We start from the raw sequence: 15,744 nt of genomic DNA, 5'->3' as shown, positions 1-15,744 counted from the left end.
GCAGAATGGCACCTGGTCTGCCCAGAACGCTCCCGGAGCCTCTATGGAACGTGCGGGCATCCTGGGCATCCTCGAAACCGTACCAGGTCATGCGAGATGGTCTGGCGGACGCGAATCACCTCTTGCTCGGCTCCAGAAGAGGCATGGGAAAGCGCACCGTAGGCTCATCCCAATAGAATGCACTGTCCTGGCAACTTATACTCGCTTCTAGGCCTTCAGTGCTGACCACAAGTTGCGGCCGGACGAAGAAGTACCAGCAGCAGAAGCCACGACGCCGCTGAACGACCACAAACCAGGGCTGCCGGCGTATCAGTATGCCGCTCTCACTGATACTGATAGCATCAGGCTGGTACGCCTGGCGCCACGGGGCAGTGATGATCCCGTCACATTTGAGATCGTGCCCTGTACTCTGCGTGCTGATACCTCTTTCAAAGCTCTATCATACACGTGGCGCCCCGACAAGCCTCATCATACTGTAGACTGTGGCAGATCGACATTGGAGATTGGCCACAATCTATGGTCTGCGCTGCGACATATCCGCGATGAAAGCTTGGAGCAGCATGTTTGGATCGATGCTATATGCATCGATCAGTCTAACAACAGCGAGCGTGCGCAACAGGTGCAGATGATGCGGCAAATTTACGAAGCTGCAGAGGAGACTATCGTCTGGCTCGGGATGGCGCAGGTGGAATCAGATGCTGCGCAGGTATTTGAGCTACTGGAGAAGCTGTCAAAGGCTCAACAAGATGACCATCCCAGCGCTCGCCAGTTCCCGATGACAGGAAGTCACCTTGAGACACGAAACTTACCTGGCATGGAAGACAGTGTGTGGAAGTTGCTGGATGATCTATTCTGGAAGCATTGGTTCACTCGAGCATGGATAATTCAAGAAGTGGCAGTGTCGCGGACCTCGATCGTGCGCTACGGTGACCAAGCGATCGACTGGCCATCATTTGCCCGCGCGGCAGACTACATCATGCAACACTCTCTTACTCGAATTACCGGTGTTGATCCCAACCGAACTATGCTACTGGAAAGTTATCGACGTGGCGTGCACGCTGAGACCACTGATCCCATCACCTTGCTTCGGCTACTATGTCAAGCACGAAGCAGCTATGCCACTGATGCGAGAGATAAGATCTTCGCGCTGGCTGGACTTGCAGCAGATGCTAGCAAGATTGGCCTAATTCTTAGCTACAATCTCGATGTTGGGACGATATACACAGACCTCGCAAAGCGAATGATAACAGGCCACGATGGGCTCGACCTTCTCACCGCATGTCAGGACGACGCCTTGGGTGACACTCGTGGCTTACCTTCGTGGGTTCCAGACTGGGAGATCCATCCGTGGGCAACCCCGTTCATGCTTCTTAACCAATGGGAAAGACGGCAGCCCATACTGCCAGGCGCCACAACAGATGAATGCTTTGTCAGCGATGACCCGCATGCATTGACGGTCTCTGGTGTTGTCTACGATGTTGTCGACCATACTTCTGACACATGCCTGGATCACTTCAAGCTAGCCGGCGGCGTGAATGCTGCAGATCATGCACGATTTGCCGAAGGTCGGATGCTCCATGCCACGAAGGACCTCGTGTCCACAACTATGGAGTTCTTCTAGCAACAACGCTATCGCCAATGGGAGCATATTGCACTCAAAGCAGGCAAAGCATTCGGCATTGGCGACCAGATGCTACCACACTTCGCGCTCACTGTCATAGCTGGCCAGCAATTCCCGGGTATCGCATCTGATAGCAAGACTGGACCCTTGCACGCCATCGACTACTACCGTCCTTGGAAGAAACTCAGACAGCATTTCGATCATACCGGCACCGGGAGTGTTGGCATCGATATGCTAGACTACGAAGAATTGCAGAAGGCGCTGCACTTTGAGGTCGCACACCAACGAGCAGCCTATGGTAGACGCTTCATAACCACAAAGAATCGTCACTTCATCGGGATGTGTCACTCTGCCGTGAGGGCGGGAGATAGCGTAGTTCTACTTCGTGGCGCACGGACGCCTTTCCTACTGAGAAAGACGAAGAAGAATGGCGTTACTGGCGAGGTGCAATGGAAAATGCTGGGAGAAGCCTACGTGCATGGTCTCATTCTACGTACTGATGCTAATGAAGAACAACAGGCAGCTCAGCGAGAGGAAGCTGCAGCGTTACCTTTGCAACAGTTTCGGCTGGTATAGCGGTGCTGCAAGACACCAGGCGCATGGAAAAGAGTCGATTACCAACGAAGCTGACTTTGCCTGGGACGGGGCTATCGCTATAAGCAAAGGCTAAGCTATCAAGGCTGACCGATCCAAGGGCTGTGTTAGGACAGCTGTGGGGCGAGCGGCGGCTTTGGATCCACCAGGCATACCAAGCAGTACATTCCCCTCATTCTTCGAAGCTTCGAAAAGCATGTGCGACACACCCCGACACAAAGTTCCACAGACTGTTGGTGACGAACATGAGCGCCCAACCCTCATCGCTCGGCACCCTGGTGAAGCTGCCTGGAGAACTACGAAACCAAATTTACGACGACGTCTTCTCACCAGACCCAGGACCAATTCCTCTTCTCACGGCCAAATTACCCGAAAGCCATCTCCTGCTCGTCTCCCGCCAAATCCATAACGAGACCAGAAAACTTCACCAGGAAGCATGTGTCCACTTCTGGAGCGATTCACACTTCCAAGTCACTTTGACGCCACCACACGTACCCGAACAAGTACAACCCGCCATCGAAGCGCTCCACAGCATGAGTGACAAAGTTCGCGCGATGAACGCACATCATCTACGCCAGATTCGCAAGTTGGAAATCATCTTCAACGATCGGACGTACAAGCTATACGATCCCGTCGGTATCTGGTACTGCTCATCCAGCAATCCGAATACTGCAGGCCTGGAGTGGTGTATACTGATGCCTGGATCGAGACGTGGGCAATGTTACGGAACTCTCGCAGAGGCACACGCGTGGCTTGACCAATTCGGCGAATGTCGACAGATCGCGTCGTCTCGAGGACTGATCGAAAAGCAGATTTTGTGCTTCTTGTATCGACATCGCCAGAAATTGAACCCGACTCGGCGCGAACGGAGACGCCGTTCAGAAGTGTCTTTGATTGTGCGAGACTGGCACCGCATTAGGAGCGGTGCAGAACGCACTGTGTAACCAGATCGCACACAGAGCTACTTCACTTCGCAGCATTCCGTAAAATCTTAGCCATCTCCTCAAACTTCAAATTCTCCGCAGTCTCCAGCGGTCTCCATTGATACGTATTCAGCGTCAAATCGACACCACTCTCGACCAGAACTCTCGTAATCTCCAGGTTATTCTTCGATACCGCGCAATGCAAAGGTGATATCCCAGCTTCAGACGTCGTATTAATCTCCGCGCCAGCTTTGAGCAGCAGTTTCACATTATCAATATGCTGATTCCAGCATGCCAGGATCAGCGGATTGTCGCCGTTGAGTGTCCGCTGTTCTAGGATTGGAGATTTGGTCAAGATGTATTTCACACATTCCGTTTGGCCATAGGCTGCTGCTGTGAGTAACGGGAACGAGCCCCTTCCGCGGTTGTACACGTAGATGTCAGCTCCATGGTCGAGTAGCATGCCGATGAAAGCGCTGTGGGCTTTTAAAGCTGCGAGGTGGATGGCCTGATCTCCTAGCTTACTCTCCTGGTCCCAAGGAACGCCTGCCTTGATCAGAGCTCGCCCGTTATCGACTTTGTTGACGATTGCTGCACGATGTAGGGGCGTATCGTTACCCATCCAGGCGTCGTAGTCTGCGTTGTGGTCGAGGAGTACTCTCACTACGCTCTCGTTGGAGACCTCTGCTGCTATGTGTAGTGCGGTTTGGTTGTGTTCTCCCCGAGCTTCGATGTCTGCGCCTGCTGTTGGCAGTTCTTTGACCATGGCGTCCTGATTCCATCGGGTGCCGACATGTAACGGCTGATCGCCTTGGTCGGCACCGTAATTAAGCCCGACGCCTTGCTGGATGAGTTACTTGAGTATCTCAACCGGGCCGTTGCGTGTTGCGTGGTGAGCAGGTCGCTACCCACTCGCACCTCTGGCTTCAATGTCGGCGTTGTGCTCTACCATGAGCTTCACGAGTTGTAAGTGTCCATATGTTACTGCCAAGTGCAAAGGCTGGTTGCTCTCCTTGTCAATCGCTGTGAGACGAGCTCCTCGAGCCAGCAAGATCTCGGCGACTGGCAGGGTGCCCTTCTCAGCCGCAACAAGTGATGCAGTTCCGCCTTTGCTTTCGAAAGCTTCGATGTCGGCACCTCTCTTCAAGAGAATGTCTGTCGCAACAGTCTTCCCCTTTGACACTGCTTTGATCAATGGCTGATCGCCCGTATGGTTGATTGCGTCAAGTTGTGCCCCCTTGGAGATCAGTAATTCGATGATTGCAGCAGCTCCGTATTCAGCCGCGATATGCAGTGCTGTCTCTCCGTTCGTGTTTTCTGCTTCAAGATCTGCTCCTCGTTGCAGCAACAGCTGTGTAGCTAGAATCTGAAGATTGCCGGCCGCATGATGTAGAGGATGCCAGCCCCAGACACCAACCCACTCAATGTCCGCCCCGGCTGCTAGCAGAAGCTTGATGATCTGGAGGTCGCCTTTTATGGCCGCCCTATTGAGAGGTTTATTGCCTGTTGTGTCCGGTGCATGTATGTCAGCTTTGGCGACCTCGATCAGATGCTTCGCGGTCCGCGGCCTCTTGTGCTCACACGCAAGATGCAATGGGCGACTGCTTTTGTCGTTCACGGCTTCTGTTTCTACGTCTGCGCCGAGACTGAGCAATGTCTTTAGTGCCTCTAGATAACCTTCTTTCGCAGCTGTGTGTACGGGCTGCATGCCGTCTGCATCTGTGTGATGTAGATCGGCACTTCGAGCAATTGCCTGTGCGACTTTGTCAGGATCATCTGCGCCAATGGCTTCTCGTAGCATTTTGTTCGCGGCTTGTCTCTCCTCGTTTGACAGGTCTCGTTTTGATGTCTGTGACTTTGACGATCGAAAGGGCAACAGGGCAGTCTCAGGCGTTGGTGAACTCGGCAAAGCCACATCATGATGCACTTGGCCTTGTTACTGAGCATGATCCACATGATCGTCTCTCGTGGAGGAAATTCTGTCTTTGTGCTTGTCAACAATCAGCTGAGCATAGAGACCATGGTGCACCGCGAGCTTTCTGAGCCGCATCTCGAATGACATCGAGGCCGCTGACCAGCATCGTGATTGTGAGGCGTGGCAGGACCGCACTCCAAGGTCTACACAATTGGTGTCCAAGCCGGCGCTGGCCCTGATAGCAAGGGAGCATTAGGGGTCTGTAGAGGGTGGTACAGCATGGGACATGAGCGAAGTGTTGATGGGGAGAAAGAAATGCAGCCTTCACTTGCCGAAGTGAAACTAGATTTAGTCAGCGAATTTCACGCTAGCGAGAGCCATTTTCTTCCACTTCTCGACGCGTGCTCCACTATCTTCTCACGTGCTCCACTTACCAAAGGCACTTCACACACCACCAACAACTTCTTCCCAATCGCATACCACCTCGCCAAGATGCCTATCAGCAAGAAAGACCGCGTCCGCAAGGAGCAGAAGAAGGCCGACGCAGCAGGAACTCGTGCTCCAGTCCTGGCCAACGGCACCCCAGTCAAGGCAGCCAAGCCAAAGTCAATCTGCGCCTACTGCCGCAAAGAACTCGTAAGACTTGATTGATGACCGACGGCGAGGTATCTTTGACAGTTACCCAGGACAACACCAACCTCAAGATCCTCGAACAGCACGCCGACACCCACAACGACCAGTGGCCCAAGGAGAAGTGCTGGCCAAACGAGTTCAAATGAGCAGAGAAAGCGACAGACGACGAAGCGAGCAAAAGCATAAACACAACGGCGAGCGAAGGGGCGAGGAGTTGCCAGGCGTTTTGACTGAACTGAACTGAGAGGAGCACGGCATGGAAAAGGCGTACAAATTAGATGATACCCAACGAATGAGAAAGCATTGATGATGAGGCACCGTAGTCCAGGCGATACGGTCCATCCTGCACACTATTTACATGAGAGCAGCGAATCCCACCAACCCAGCACCCACGATACTCCCCAACCCCGTAACCACCGCCGCGCCAGCCGAACTACTCGAACTCCCACACTATCACTGCTTCCGCCCGCCGCACTCCCAGTAGGCCTATACGGATCCCCACTCGTCGCAGCAGTCCCATCACCACCCGGATACATCCCCCCAGGCGCCGCTGTGAAGTTCCCCGGCACATCTGTCTGATTACTAACATAGAAGTAATTCGCCGCCGCCGGCTCTCCCAATCCCGTATCAGCAATAAAGCTCGTGAGGTTGAACCTGCTCCGATTAGAATTACTCAGACCTTCCCACTGCTGCGGAATCGTGAAATCCATCGGCTGCTGGAACGCATAAACAGTATACCGATGCGCAGAGGAATTGGTAGGAGGAGAGGGACGGCGATACTCCACAACCGGCTGCGTAGCATTCTCGAGACTCCTCTGCGTACCCGGCATTGCGTCGTCCCTTTGCGTCATGTTGGGCTGCATCCAATGGAGAATGAACCGATTTGTTGGATTCTCGGGGTATGAGGCGTCTGGGTCTACCATGATGATGGTGTAGTCGCCATTGTTAAGCGAAGGGTAGCTTGGAAGGCACCGAGAGCGAGCGCTAGTCGTACCATAGTGAGCTTGCGACCGTAGGTCAACGACGTCAGCGAGCGAAGGTGTCTGGAAAGCGCCCGTAGCGATAAATACAATCATACGAAGACCAAGTGCTGGAGAGCCACGTAATGCTTGGCGCCTGTATACGGGTGAGAGATACTGTAATTCGAAGCGCAAGCTCTTATTGGTCATAAAGGATCCGGAAATTCATGATTGGCTACGCATACTCCCGCTAGTGGATTTCGAGCTCGAACACCAAAATTTGTATACGTCGACCTTGCACTTTATGCGACAACGCAACACACGATACGAGCGTATTGAAACACTGCCTACGTAAAAGAGCGAAATCGAAAGTATAGGTCCGTAACGGCTAATGCGATACTATTGATGCGGTGCCATCGATGCGGTGCTATCGATGTAGGCGTATACCCTTCGCGCCTCCTTGAGACGGTCACCGGCTCTCCAGCACTACATTTTAGTCCTGGATGGACTGGTAGCTCGTGGGATCTACGAAGAGTTGCGGAGTGTTTGCGGTGACGTTGATGCCGTAGAGAGCTGCCTCGTCGACGATGACGCCGCCGTCGGGCCTCTCGGCGTCGAAGGCAACTGTGAGGGCTGTGTCGTTGGGAGCTTCTGGGAATCCGGAGTCTGGCGGTGGGATTGCGAGAGTTGGCGTAAGGGCTGCTGCCGCGATGGCGAGGGCTTGGAGGATCATGGTGGTTTCGTGGGTTTCGTGGGATGTGAGTTGTGGATGTAGACGTTGGTTCTAGATCTGTTGCAGTACATACATTCAGCAGGTGATCGGCGATATTCACTACGTAACCTCGGCAGACGGATTGCGGTATTCTTGGCATGCGGGAGGCGGATGGATGGACTTTTGGATAGGGATCTGTCTGAGGATTCAAGCTATGTTGTATCTGCAATGCTTCAAGCTGAAAGAGAGAGACATCGAGTTGTAGATACAACTTCAACTCCAAGCACGCACCATCACGTGCATATTGCCCTTATTCGACTTCACCTCGGCAGCTTCGCACCGCACCTCACCTTCTCTGGCACCAGAGAACTTTGTTGGTCGAAACACTGAACATCATCTTCCATCACACTCCATCCTTTGCTTCGATATGGAACAGCTTCTCATCTACCCGCCACAACCGTGACTCAGATGAATCCTTCATCGTGTTCTTCTTGCTACTTGCGACAATAATCAGCTCAGATGCAATCGCTGCAAGATATGCCGCGATCGGTACGAGGTTGAGCATGCTTGCGCAAACTGACAGGTCTAGCAGGGCACCTAGTAGAATGCCGCCTGCTACGCTGGTCACCATGATCTTGCTTTGCACAGGATATCTCTCGTTGAGCCCGCGATGCCAGGTCAGCAGAATGATGAAGGTCATTGTAGCGGCTGCGAACATTTCTGGAGGTGGTTCGACTATCCAGTACTTTTGCGCGGCCTGCCATGGTCAACTTGTGTTCTGTCACCAGAGTTGCATATTGCTTACCACTCTTGACGACCATGTGTCGGAGTCAGAAGACTGCCGAAGATACATTGGTATTTTCGGCCCCAGATCACGAGCGGTGGCATAATCGCGAATGACCAGCAAAGGTATCGGCGTGAACATCAGGATACCCGGCTTCAAGATGGCCCTTTTCATCGGAGGTTGTGACTCCCACGACATGGAATCCTGCCCGGAAACCTGCTTGTAACGAACATCGGTCCACATGTCCAAGCAGGCTGCTTTTTCTAGCAACCACGAAAGTCGCCAGGGCCGTCCCCTCAAGCATGTGATAGCGCTTCGGATGTCGATATATCCAACCCAGGGCCAGCGACCGTCGACAGAGGCACAGTCTTCATGCTCGATCGTACTGTCGCCTTTTCCGTAGCACAGGAGTACCTTGGAGGCGTGACGATATATATCGCCCACCAGCAAAATCTGCGAATACCGCTCCTTCTCATCTGCTTGATTGATGCATAGCGCGTCTATCCAGAGAAGACGTGACTCAACCACGTCTCGAAGGTTCCGAAGCATTTCAACAAGTTCGCGGGATATGCGCAGTCGTTGCTCATGCCCAAACATGATAGCTTCCTCCTCTGCAAGATTTCCCCAGGTGTAGGACAATGCCTCGTATGCTGGGATGGTCTCTTCACTCGCAAGGGAGATGATCTGCAGCTCGCATTCTATGGTGCCTCTGGCTCTGCCGGGCAATAACTTCAAGATCCTGATCTCCTTCTCTTCGACATCGAGCGGCTTGTAGTAGGAGGCTATCGAATCGCGTTGCAAGTCTCGCGAGTACTCCGTGGTGCATGGAGTGCCTGCCGAGGAGATCGTTCGCCTTGTCGCTGGCACTGCCGCAATTATTTTCTGGACTGCTGAGTTGACTCTCTTCTTCAGTCAGCTCTCCTTGCCGAGAACTCGTAGAAGCGTATGCCGATATATTTTCTGGGTCAGACTGAAAGCATTTCGCACGACGGTAATGTCAAGATCGCAGGTCGCCTCAGAAACTCGCCAAAAGGGCACTCATTGTAACGACATGAGCTGATGCGAGGTGACCGGGCTGCAGCACGACGCCAGCTGAACCTGAAACCAATAACGTGGATTTTCGTCATTGGCCGCCCTCTTTACACTGCCACGAAGCTCAGTGCGGGCTGTTCTGAGCTGTGCATCTCTTCTGCGGTCAACCCAGGAGACACGAAAAAGCGGCAACAACATCCTTTCAAACGTGACATTCCAAGAAGAGCTGAACATCGACCATCGTCGTGACATTATTCGACAACAGCATCACGGTTGCGATATCAGGAAGCTTCGTATCCAAGGCAAGCTTAAAGCAAGAGTCGGCCACTGTGTCGCTTCGATAACCATCGAATACACATGCCACTCCTGACAGAGGCTCCGGCCTTGGTTAGGAGGATGAGGGACGAGAATATAGATGCGAGTCTACGGTGGACTCCCATCATACAGCCCGATAATACCCCGATCTCGCAGGAACAGCTTGCCGCAGAGGTCAAAGGTATCTACGCTGGGCTTGTGATGGTAAAAGCTAAGTGCATCAACATTGATGCTGCTCGAGCCGCCGACCCTAGCTCGCAATTGGGACCAGAGCAATGGCAAGCACTGATTGCCCTCCACCGGACTCTACTATATAAGCACCACGACTTCCTCACGGCGACCCAGCATCCGTCTGCTACACATGCCTTACGAAGGCTGGCGGCCAGTTACCGCATGCCTGCCAGGATGTGGAAGCACGGCATCCACGCTTTCCTGGAGGTGAGTCGTTCTGCTCTTCTCGAGCCTCACCCAAGCTGCGTCAGTGGAATCTGACCAAATGGCAGGTGCCTCGACATCGCAGGCCTGAAAGTCAAGAATACATACTAGCTTTCATCTATTTGGCTTATCAAATGATGGCATTGCTGTACGAGACCGTTCCCGAGTTTACCGACACGTGGATAGAGTGCTTGGGAGACCTGGCACGCTATCGCATGGCAGTTGAGGAAGAGAAAGAGGCGCATGCGACCTGGGGTGGAGTTGCAGCTCGCTGGTACACTGCAGCAGCCGAACATCGCCCTGCAATTTGGCGACTATACCACCATCTTGCCATTTTGGAGCGACCCAGCTTACGAAAGCTTTGTATGTACACAAAGTCTTTGACTTGTGTTCTGGGGTCCTCGAACATGCGGGAATCTTTTGCGGCCCTCCGCGAGCCGTTACTTCAAGAGCAAAACATCCAATATGCCGGAGCTCGCATCGCAACAAATCGCACAATAATATACACACGGAGCCATGACCACACAGTCGGCACAGTTCACTCGAACGCATTGCAGTCACTTCATAAACAGCCTGATAGGCTCCACGGGATTGGGAGTTTCTTTACTGTCCCGATCATGGCAGCACTTTTCGAGCTGGACTGCGATCCCAACATATGGTCAACATTGGCGACATTCCTGAATACCATCATAAAATCTTCTGTTGTACGGGTACCAATCTGCGGTGCAACTTTTGATCCCCAGGGCGCTGAACTAGAATGGCGCCCTCTCAGTGAAGACTATCTAACCCAAGGGGTCGACGACGAGAATCACCTGTACGTGGTGTCGGCTACGAACCTCTCGTCTTGCTACGAGAGAGCCAAGTATTCTCACGCTGGAGCGTCGTGGGCGCGACGGGCGCGCAACGCAGGCGAAGCCGCGGCGAACAGAGGACTACCAGCAAAACGGGTATAAAAACCATCCGACGAGCGTGTACTCGTGTCGGGAGCGAGTCCCTCTTCTTTCTACGTGTAAGAAGGGCGCGGAACCGTGGCCTATACGCTCGACAGGACACCTCTAGTGTGAGTGCAGAATTTTCACCTCCGGAGACCGTAAACCGAGCGGGCCGAGCGACGAACATTGGACGAGCGGACTACAGAACAAGAACTGAGCGGACTATGCGACGGCGTCGAGCGGACTACGAAACAATCTAGTGTTTGCCAGCGGGCAATGCGGAGGGTAGGTGGACACGCGACGAAGCCTGTAAGGGCCTGTTGAGCACCCGGTATAGGAACGAGGGGTTTGCCTGAGGCACTGCCTGTTCCGCTACACAACGCACCTAGTCTGACATAGTAGATTGCGACGAGGAAAAGACGATAGCCTAAGCAAGGAAAAGACGGCTGTTAGGACGGGGAAAAGACGTACAATGCGAGTAGATTGGTTCTGTGATCGGGGAGGATCGAGGGCAGGGTGATAAGGAACTTCATATTAGTGAGTAGGTGGAAACGTAAGGAGTACGCTGCCCGGCGTGGTGTGTGCCCCGAGCAAACCTGCGAGGCATAGACGGCCGCTTTCTAGAGATAGGCTGCGGTAACGCGAAGGGCGTCAAAACCTAGGGGGTGGTATACACTAGCAGCGACGGCTAACACTATCTATATAGCCCGAGAGGACGGATGCGCATGTCGGTCAATAGAGAGCACTAAAGGGCTTAGGCCTATAGAGGTGGATATTGGCTTAAGGAGCAAACAGGGAGGGAGGGCGTAGAGGGAAGCTTTTGCTCCGGGCTAACCTCTCGAAACGAGGCTATACGGTAGTGCTAGATAAGTAGGAAAGCGCGGTTAAGACTTGTCACCTTATCTCGTAGCTAGCTTACTAAATACGATTCCTTCCTTGCTAAGCCCGGAGCACCCCTATAGACATTATCCTAGCTAGCCCGTAATAGTAGTACAGGACAACCTTACTATTATATAGTATAACGTCAACAAAAGCAAAGATAAGGTCTAACTCCACTTCCTACAAGAACTCGACTACTAAAAGCACTATGTCGTAGCGCTATAGGAACCTTAGACTAACCTATATACAAGTAAACCGGCAACCTGTAACGACTAACGATACTACACGGTAATCGGTAGGGATATAGGACACACCCTAAGAACATGCACCTACGTAAGTAAGGCTATTAGCACAGAAGTATAGAAGGTCGTGCTATAGCCGGAGGGCTACTAGGGGGACATAACGACAATCGAAATAGCAATAGGCTAGGGAACCGTCCGAATCTATAACGTCTATAACCCTCCCCTATAAGGACGAACGAGCAGAGACCTAGGGACCCTAGCTACGCTAGACCGGATACTTAAACAAGGGGATATATACTAAGTCCTAGTAGGCGACTTCAACCTTCACTACCCGTAATAGGGTCTAGACTTTACCCCCCTACACGTATACCTAGGAGGCAAGTTGCTAGAAATCACCGCGAGCCGCGATATAGAACTAGCGACCCTAAAGGGTATAGAGACGTAGAAGGCGAGATCAAGCGTAAGTACGATTAACCTATACTTCCTCTCGAGAGAGCTAGTAACGAGACTAGACAAGTGCCGCCCGAGCCTCTTACTCGAAGTAGGATTAGACTACATCTAGATCTAGATAATAATCGAGGTAGGAGTCGAGGAGGAACCTATAGCGGAGCTACGCCTAAACTAGAAGAAGGCCCCGTAGGAGGAAATCCGAGACGAACTAGCGGTACGACTATACGATAATAGAGCAAGTACGGGACTAGAAGCGGGAACAGAAGTAGAACAAGAAGCCGAGCTCGACAAAGAAGCCGAACGGATAACGATAGTCGTATAGGAGGTAGCTCGTCGGTATATACCCTACATTCGACCTTCTTAAAGACAGAAGCTATTCTAGACCCTAGCGTACGCGGAAAGGGTAAAGGAGGCGAGGAGGACTAGACGAGAGTAGACGAAGGAGCATATATAAGTAATATAGGACGTATACTAAAGGGCTAGCTAAGCTAAGAAAGCCTAGATACGTCGGGACAAACAGCTAGACTAGAGAACGACGGTCGGGCTCGTAATAGAGAATCCTGACTAGATGTAGTGACTAGCGAGGTAGGCGAGAGCTAGAGGGATAGAGAAGACGCCTTACTTCCCGCCTATAGTCGATATAACGAGGACGCTAAGGTTAACGCCGGAGGCAAAAGCGAAGGCGTTTACGGACTACTTCTTCTTAATATAAGTCGACGCGGACCTAACGGATATAGTAGGCACGTCGTTCCCGGAACTACTAGACATATACTAGACAGTCTAGCTAGGCGAGGTTAAGGCCGTAATAGGACAGCTTAAGGGAAGAAAGGCCCTAGGGCCCGACAAAATCCTAAACCTCCTACTAAAGGAATATAAAGAGGAAATCGCCCCGAGCCTAGCTAAGCTCTTTACTACTTATCTACGGAAAGGCTACTATCCGAAGCCGTATAGAGACTCCCTAATAGTAGTCATCCGGAAGCTATAGAAGGAAGACTATAACAGGCTTAAGTTATATAGACCGATTGCGCTCCTAAATATAGTAGGGAAGATCCTAGAGAAGGTAGTAGCCTAGAGACTTATAAAACTAGTCGAGGAGAATAACTTCCTCCCGGAGACGTAGATAGGAGGGAGAAGTAACCGCTTAACCCTTACGGTAATAGAACTAATAACCGAATAGATCCAAACCCTCTAGCACTATAGACGGAACAGAATAGCATCGCTACTCTCCCTAGACATCTCCGGAGCATTCGATAACGTCTCCTACGAAAGACTACTCTATATACTCTAACAGAAGGGAGTCCCCGTATAGGCCACGAAATTTATATACTCCTTCCTTAAAGAGAGGACTACGAGAATAGTCATCGGGAGGTATAAATCCGATAGGGTATACGTAGAGACCGGAATCCCCTAAGGATCTACGCTATCCTCGATCCTATTCCTAATCTTTATAGCCGACCTTATCCCCTTACTTATGTCCCCTTAGACTTCGGCGTTAGGCTTTGTAGACGACACAAACATCCTAGCCTAGTCCGTAATAACGGAGGAAAACTATAGAATACTTACGGAGAGATATAGAGTATACGAGGACTAGGCTAGACGCTACGGCGTCCGTTTTGCCCTAGAGAAATACTAGCTGATCTACTTTAGTAAAGCGAGGACCTACTATAATATATAGGCAACGATAATAATCTAGGGATACGAGACGAAGCCCTCCCCCGAACTCCGAGTACTAGGAATCTAGCTAGACCCGAAGCTAAGCTAGAACCTATAGATTCTGAAGGCCTAGAATAGGGCATAAGTAAACGAGGCATCAATAACACGTCTTACTAAGTCAACGTAGGGGGCGACCTTCGACAAAGCAAGAATAATGTATAAAGCAATCGTTCGACTAGTGATGCTTTACGGGGCACAAATCTAGGGCACGGGGGGAGTCGATAAGCCAGTGCTACGACGGATCGAATAGCCTCTTAATCGAACCTAAGCAGGCAACTTAAGGAGAATTCTCGGAGCGTATAAGACTATACCGACGAGAGTAGCCGAGATGGAGACCGGGATACTACCTATCCGTTACTATATCTAAGGGATGAGGATCTAATATACGGCGAAGACGATAGAGTACCCAGTACAGCAAACTATCTACGATAAGACAGCACGAATCGTATAGAGATATAGCCGGCTATATACAGGACCGTACGTAAGGAGGAGTCAGAAGCGGGACGACTTACGGGTTTTTAGGAAAGTATAAGGAACGCCGGAGTGGCTAGCGAGGGAGGAGGAGGAACGAAGAACCCGGGAAAAGAAGGGGAGTAAGGGAAAGTCCTAGAGCCTCGTAGAGTAGGTAGCCGGCTACCTGTAGGAACAGGAATGGAACAGCAACCCGCTAGCGAGAATAGGCCCCCTAGCCCTACGAACATTCTAGAGACACAACTACCTCCTATACCGCGACCTTACAAGGGCAGAAGCAAGCGTAACAATCCAAATCCGGTCCGAACACATCGGGCTTAGGGCTTACTTGTACAGGAGGAACGTCCTAGACATAGAAAACCTAGGGTGCGAGTGTGGCTACCCGTCGCAGAACCCGGAACACATGGTCGTACGGTGCCCACAGTGAGTAGAAGGGCGGAGCACATGGAGAGCGAGAGCAGCTAGACGCGACTACCAGTCAATCGTTACGAACAAGAGCGACGTACAGAGGATAGCACGTTAGGTCCTAAGACAAGGATACCTCACCCATTTTAAACTAGCCAACGAGACGGAGGAGTGGATGGAGAAGAGGAGGGAGACCAAGGGGATGCAGACAAGGTAGTCATCAGGGCAGGCCCATGACACTAGTGCACCCTCTATAAGGAAAGCGGGAAGGCAAACAACGGACAACAGTAGCATAGGAGAGGAGAGGGGTTTTCACCGCGAGCGGTTTTCCCTTCGTAAGACAGAAGTACGTAGAACAGCTGCATGGGCCAGGAGGCACCACAACAGCTTAATGAACAATATATATTTATCTAACCCAAGGCCCAAGTTGGACGCAGTCCTGTCTTCCCCAGCCTATATTCACCCACTTGGGTTGATGACGATGGCGAATCACTTGAGCGTGTAGTTGCGGTGCAAAACATTGACCATTACCAGCCACGGTTTGGCTGAGGCTTTCAAGCCAGCAGAGATCATAGTCCGATTAACACACAGATTCTCGGCAGTCGCGTGTGCGTTTCCTAGATGATTGTGTGTTTCGCCGTGAATAGGTTTAATAGGCGAGTCTGCTGACATATTGCTTTCAGCATCACGTACCCTCGACAACCGCCCTCGCACGAATGGCTCATTCGT

The 15,744-nt window shown here is 51.8% G+C and overlaps 7 protein-coding genes across 7 annotated transcripts; 4 read left to right on the top strand and 3 right to left on the bottom strand.

The window, feature by feature from the left end:
- Positions 1 to 5: 5 nt before the first annotated feature.
- CLAFUR5_13135 (Heterokaryon incompatibility protein 6, OR allele) lies at positions 6 to 1,621 on the top strand (the record flags this gene model as incomplete). Its single annotated transcript, XM_047912283.1, has 2 exons — positions 6 to 158; positions 212 to 1,621. 2 exons carry the CDS (start codon positions 6 to 8, stop codon positions 1,619 to 1,621), a joined length of 1,563 nt encoding a protein of 520 aa, XP_047767760.1.
- An 839-nt stretch (positions 1,622 to 2,460) lies between these two features.
- CLAFUR5_20347 (uncharacterized protein) lies at positions 2,461 to 3,159 on the top strand (the record flags this gene model as incomplete). The annotated part of the gene is made up of 1 exon (XM_059463183.1): positions 2,461 to 3,159. The coding sequence occupies one exon, from the start codon at positions 2,461 to 2,463 to the stop codon at positions 3,157 to 3,159; it is 699 nt and encodes a 232-aa protein (XP_059319156.1).
- Positions 3,160 to 3,181: 22 nt separating this feature from the next.
- Positions 3,182 to 4,939, bottom strand: CLAFUR5_13134 (Ankyrin-1; the record flags this gene model as incomplete). The annotated part of the gene is made up of 2 exons (XM_047912282.1): positions 3,182 to 3,978; positions 4,051 to 4,939. 2 exons carry the CDS (start codon positions 4,937 to 4,939, stop codon positions 3,182 to 3,184), a joined length of 1,686 nt encoding a protein of 561 aa, XP_047767759.1.
- Positions 4,940 to 5,545: 606 nt separating this feature from the next.
- On the top strand, positions 5,546 to 5,832 carry CLAFUR5_13133 (uncharacterized protein; the record flags this gene model as incomplete). The annotated part of the gene is made up of 2 exons (XM_047912281.1): positions 5,546 to 5,689; positions 5,740 to 5,832. 2 exons carry the CDS (start codon positions 5,546 to 5,548, stop codon positions 5,830 to 5,832), a joined length of 237 nt encoding a protein of 78 aa, XP_047767758.1.
- Positions 5,833 to 6,040: 208 nt separating this feature from the next.
- On the bottom strand, positions 6,041 to 7,378 carry CLAFUR5_13132 (Phosphatidylethanolamine-binding; the record flags this gene model as incomplete). Its single annotated transcript, XM_047912280.1, has 3 exons — positions 6,041 to 6,128; positions 6,179 to 6,646; positions 7,155 to 7,378. 3 exons carry the CDS (start codon positions 7,376 to 7,378, stop codon positions 6,041 to 6,043), a joined length of 780 nt encoding a protein of 259 aa, XP_047767757.1.
- A 382-nt stretch (positions 7,379 to 7,760) lies between these two features.
- Positions 7,761 to 8,738, bottom strand: CLAFUR5_13131 (uncharacterized protein; the record flags this gene model as incomplete). The annotated part of the gene is made up of 2 exons (XM_047912279.1): positions 7,761 to 8,114; positions 8,163 to 8,738. The coding sequence occupies 2 exons, from the start codon at positions 8,736 to 8,738 to the stop codon at positions 7,761 to 7,763; spliced, it is 930 nt and encodes a 309-aa protein (XP_047768501.1).
- Positions 8,739 to 9,530: 792 nt separating this feature from the next.
- Positions 9,531 to 10,876, top strand: CLAFUR5_13130 (uncharacterized protein; the record flags this gene model as incomplete). The annotated part of the gene is made up of 2 exons (XM_047912278.1): positions 9,531 to 9,926; positions 9,992 to 10,876. 2 exons carry the CDS (start codon positions 9,531 to 9,533, stop codon positions 10,874 to 10,876), a joined length of 1,281 nt encoding a protein of 426 aa, XP_047767945.1.
- Between the last annotated feature and the right edge of the window lie 4,868 nt (positions 10,877 to 15,744).

Source organism: Fulvia fulva, chromosome 11 (assembly GCF_020509005.1).
Source record: "Fulvia fulva chromosome 11, complete sequence".
Lineage (NCBI taxonomy): Eukaryota > Fungi > Ascomycota > Dothideomycetes > Mycosphaerellales > Mycosphaerellaceae > Fulvia > Fulvia fulva.
Note: the sequence above shows the minus strand (reverse complement) of the source record. Positions and strands in the feature narration are given on the sequence as shown.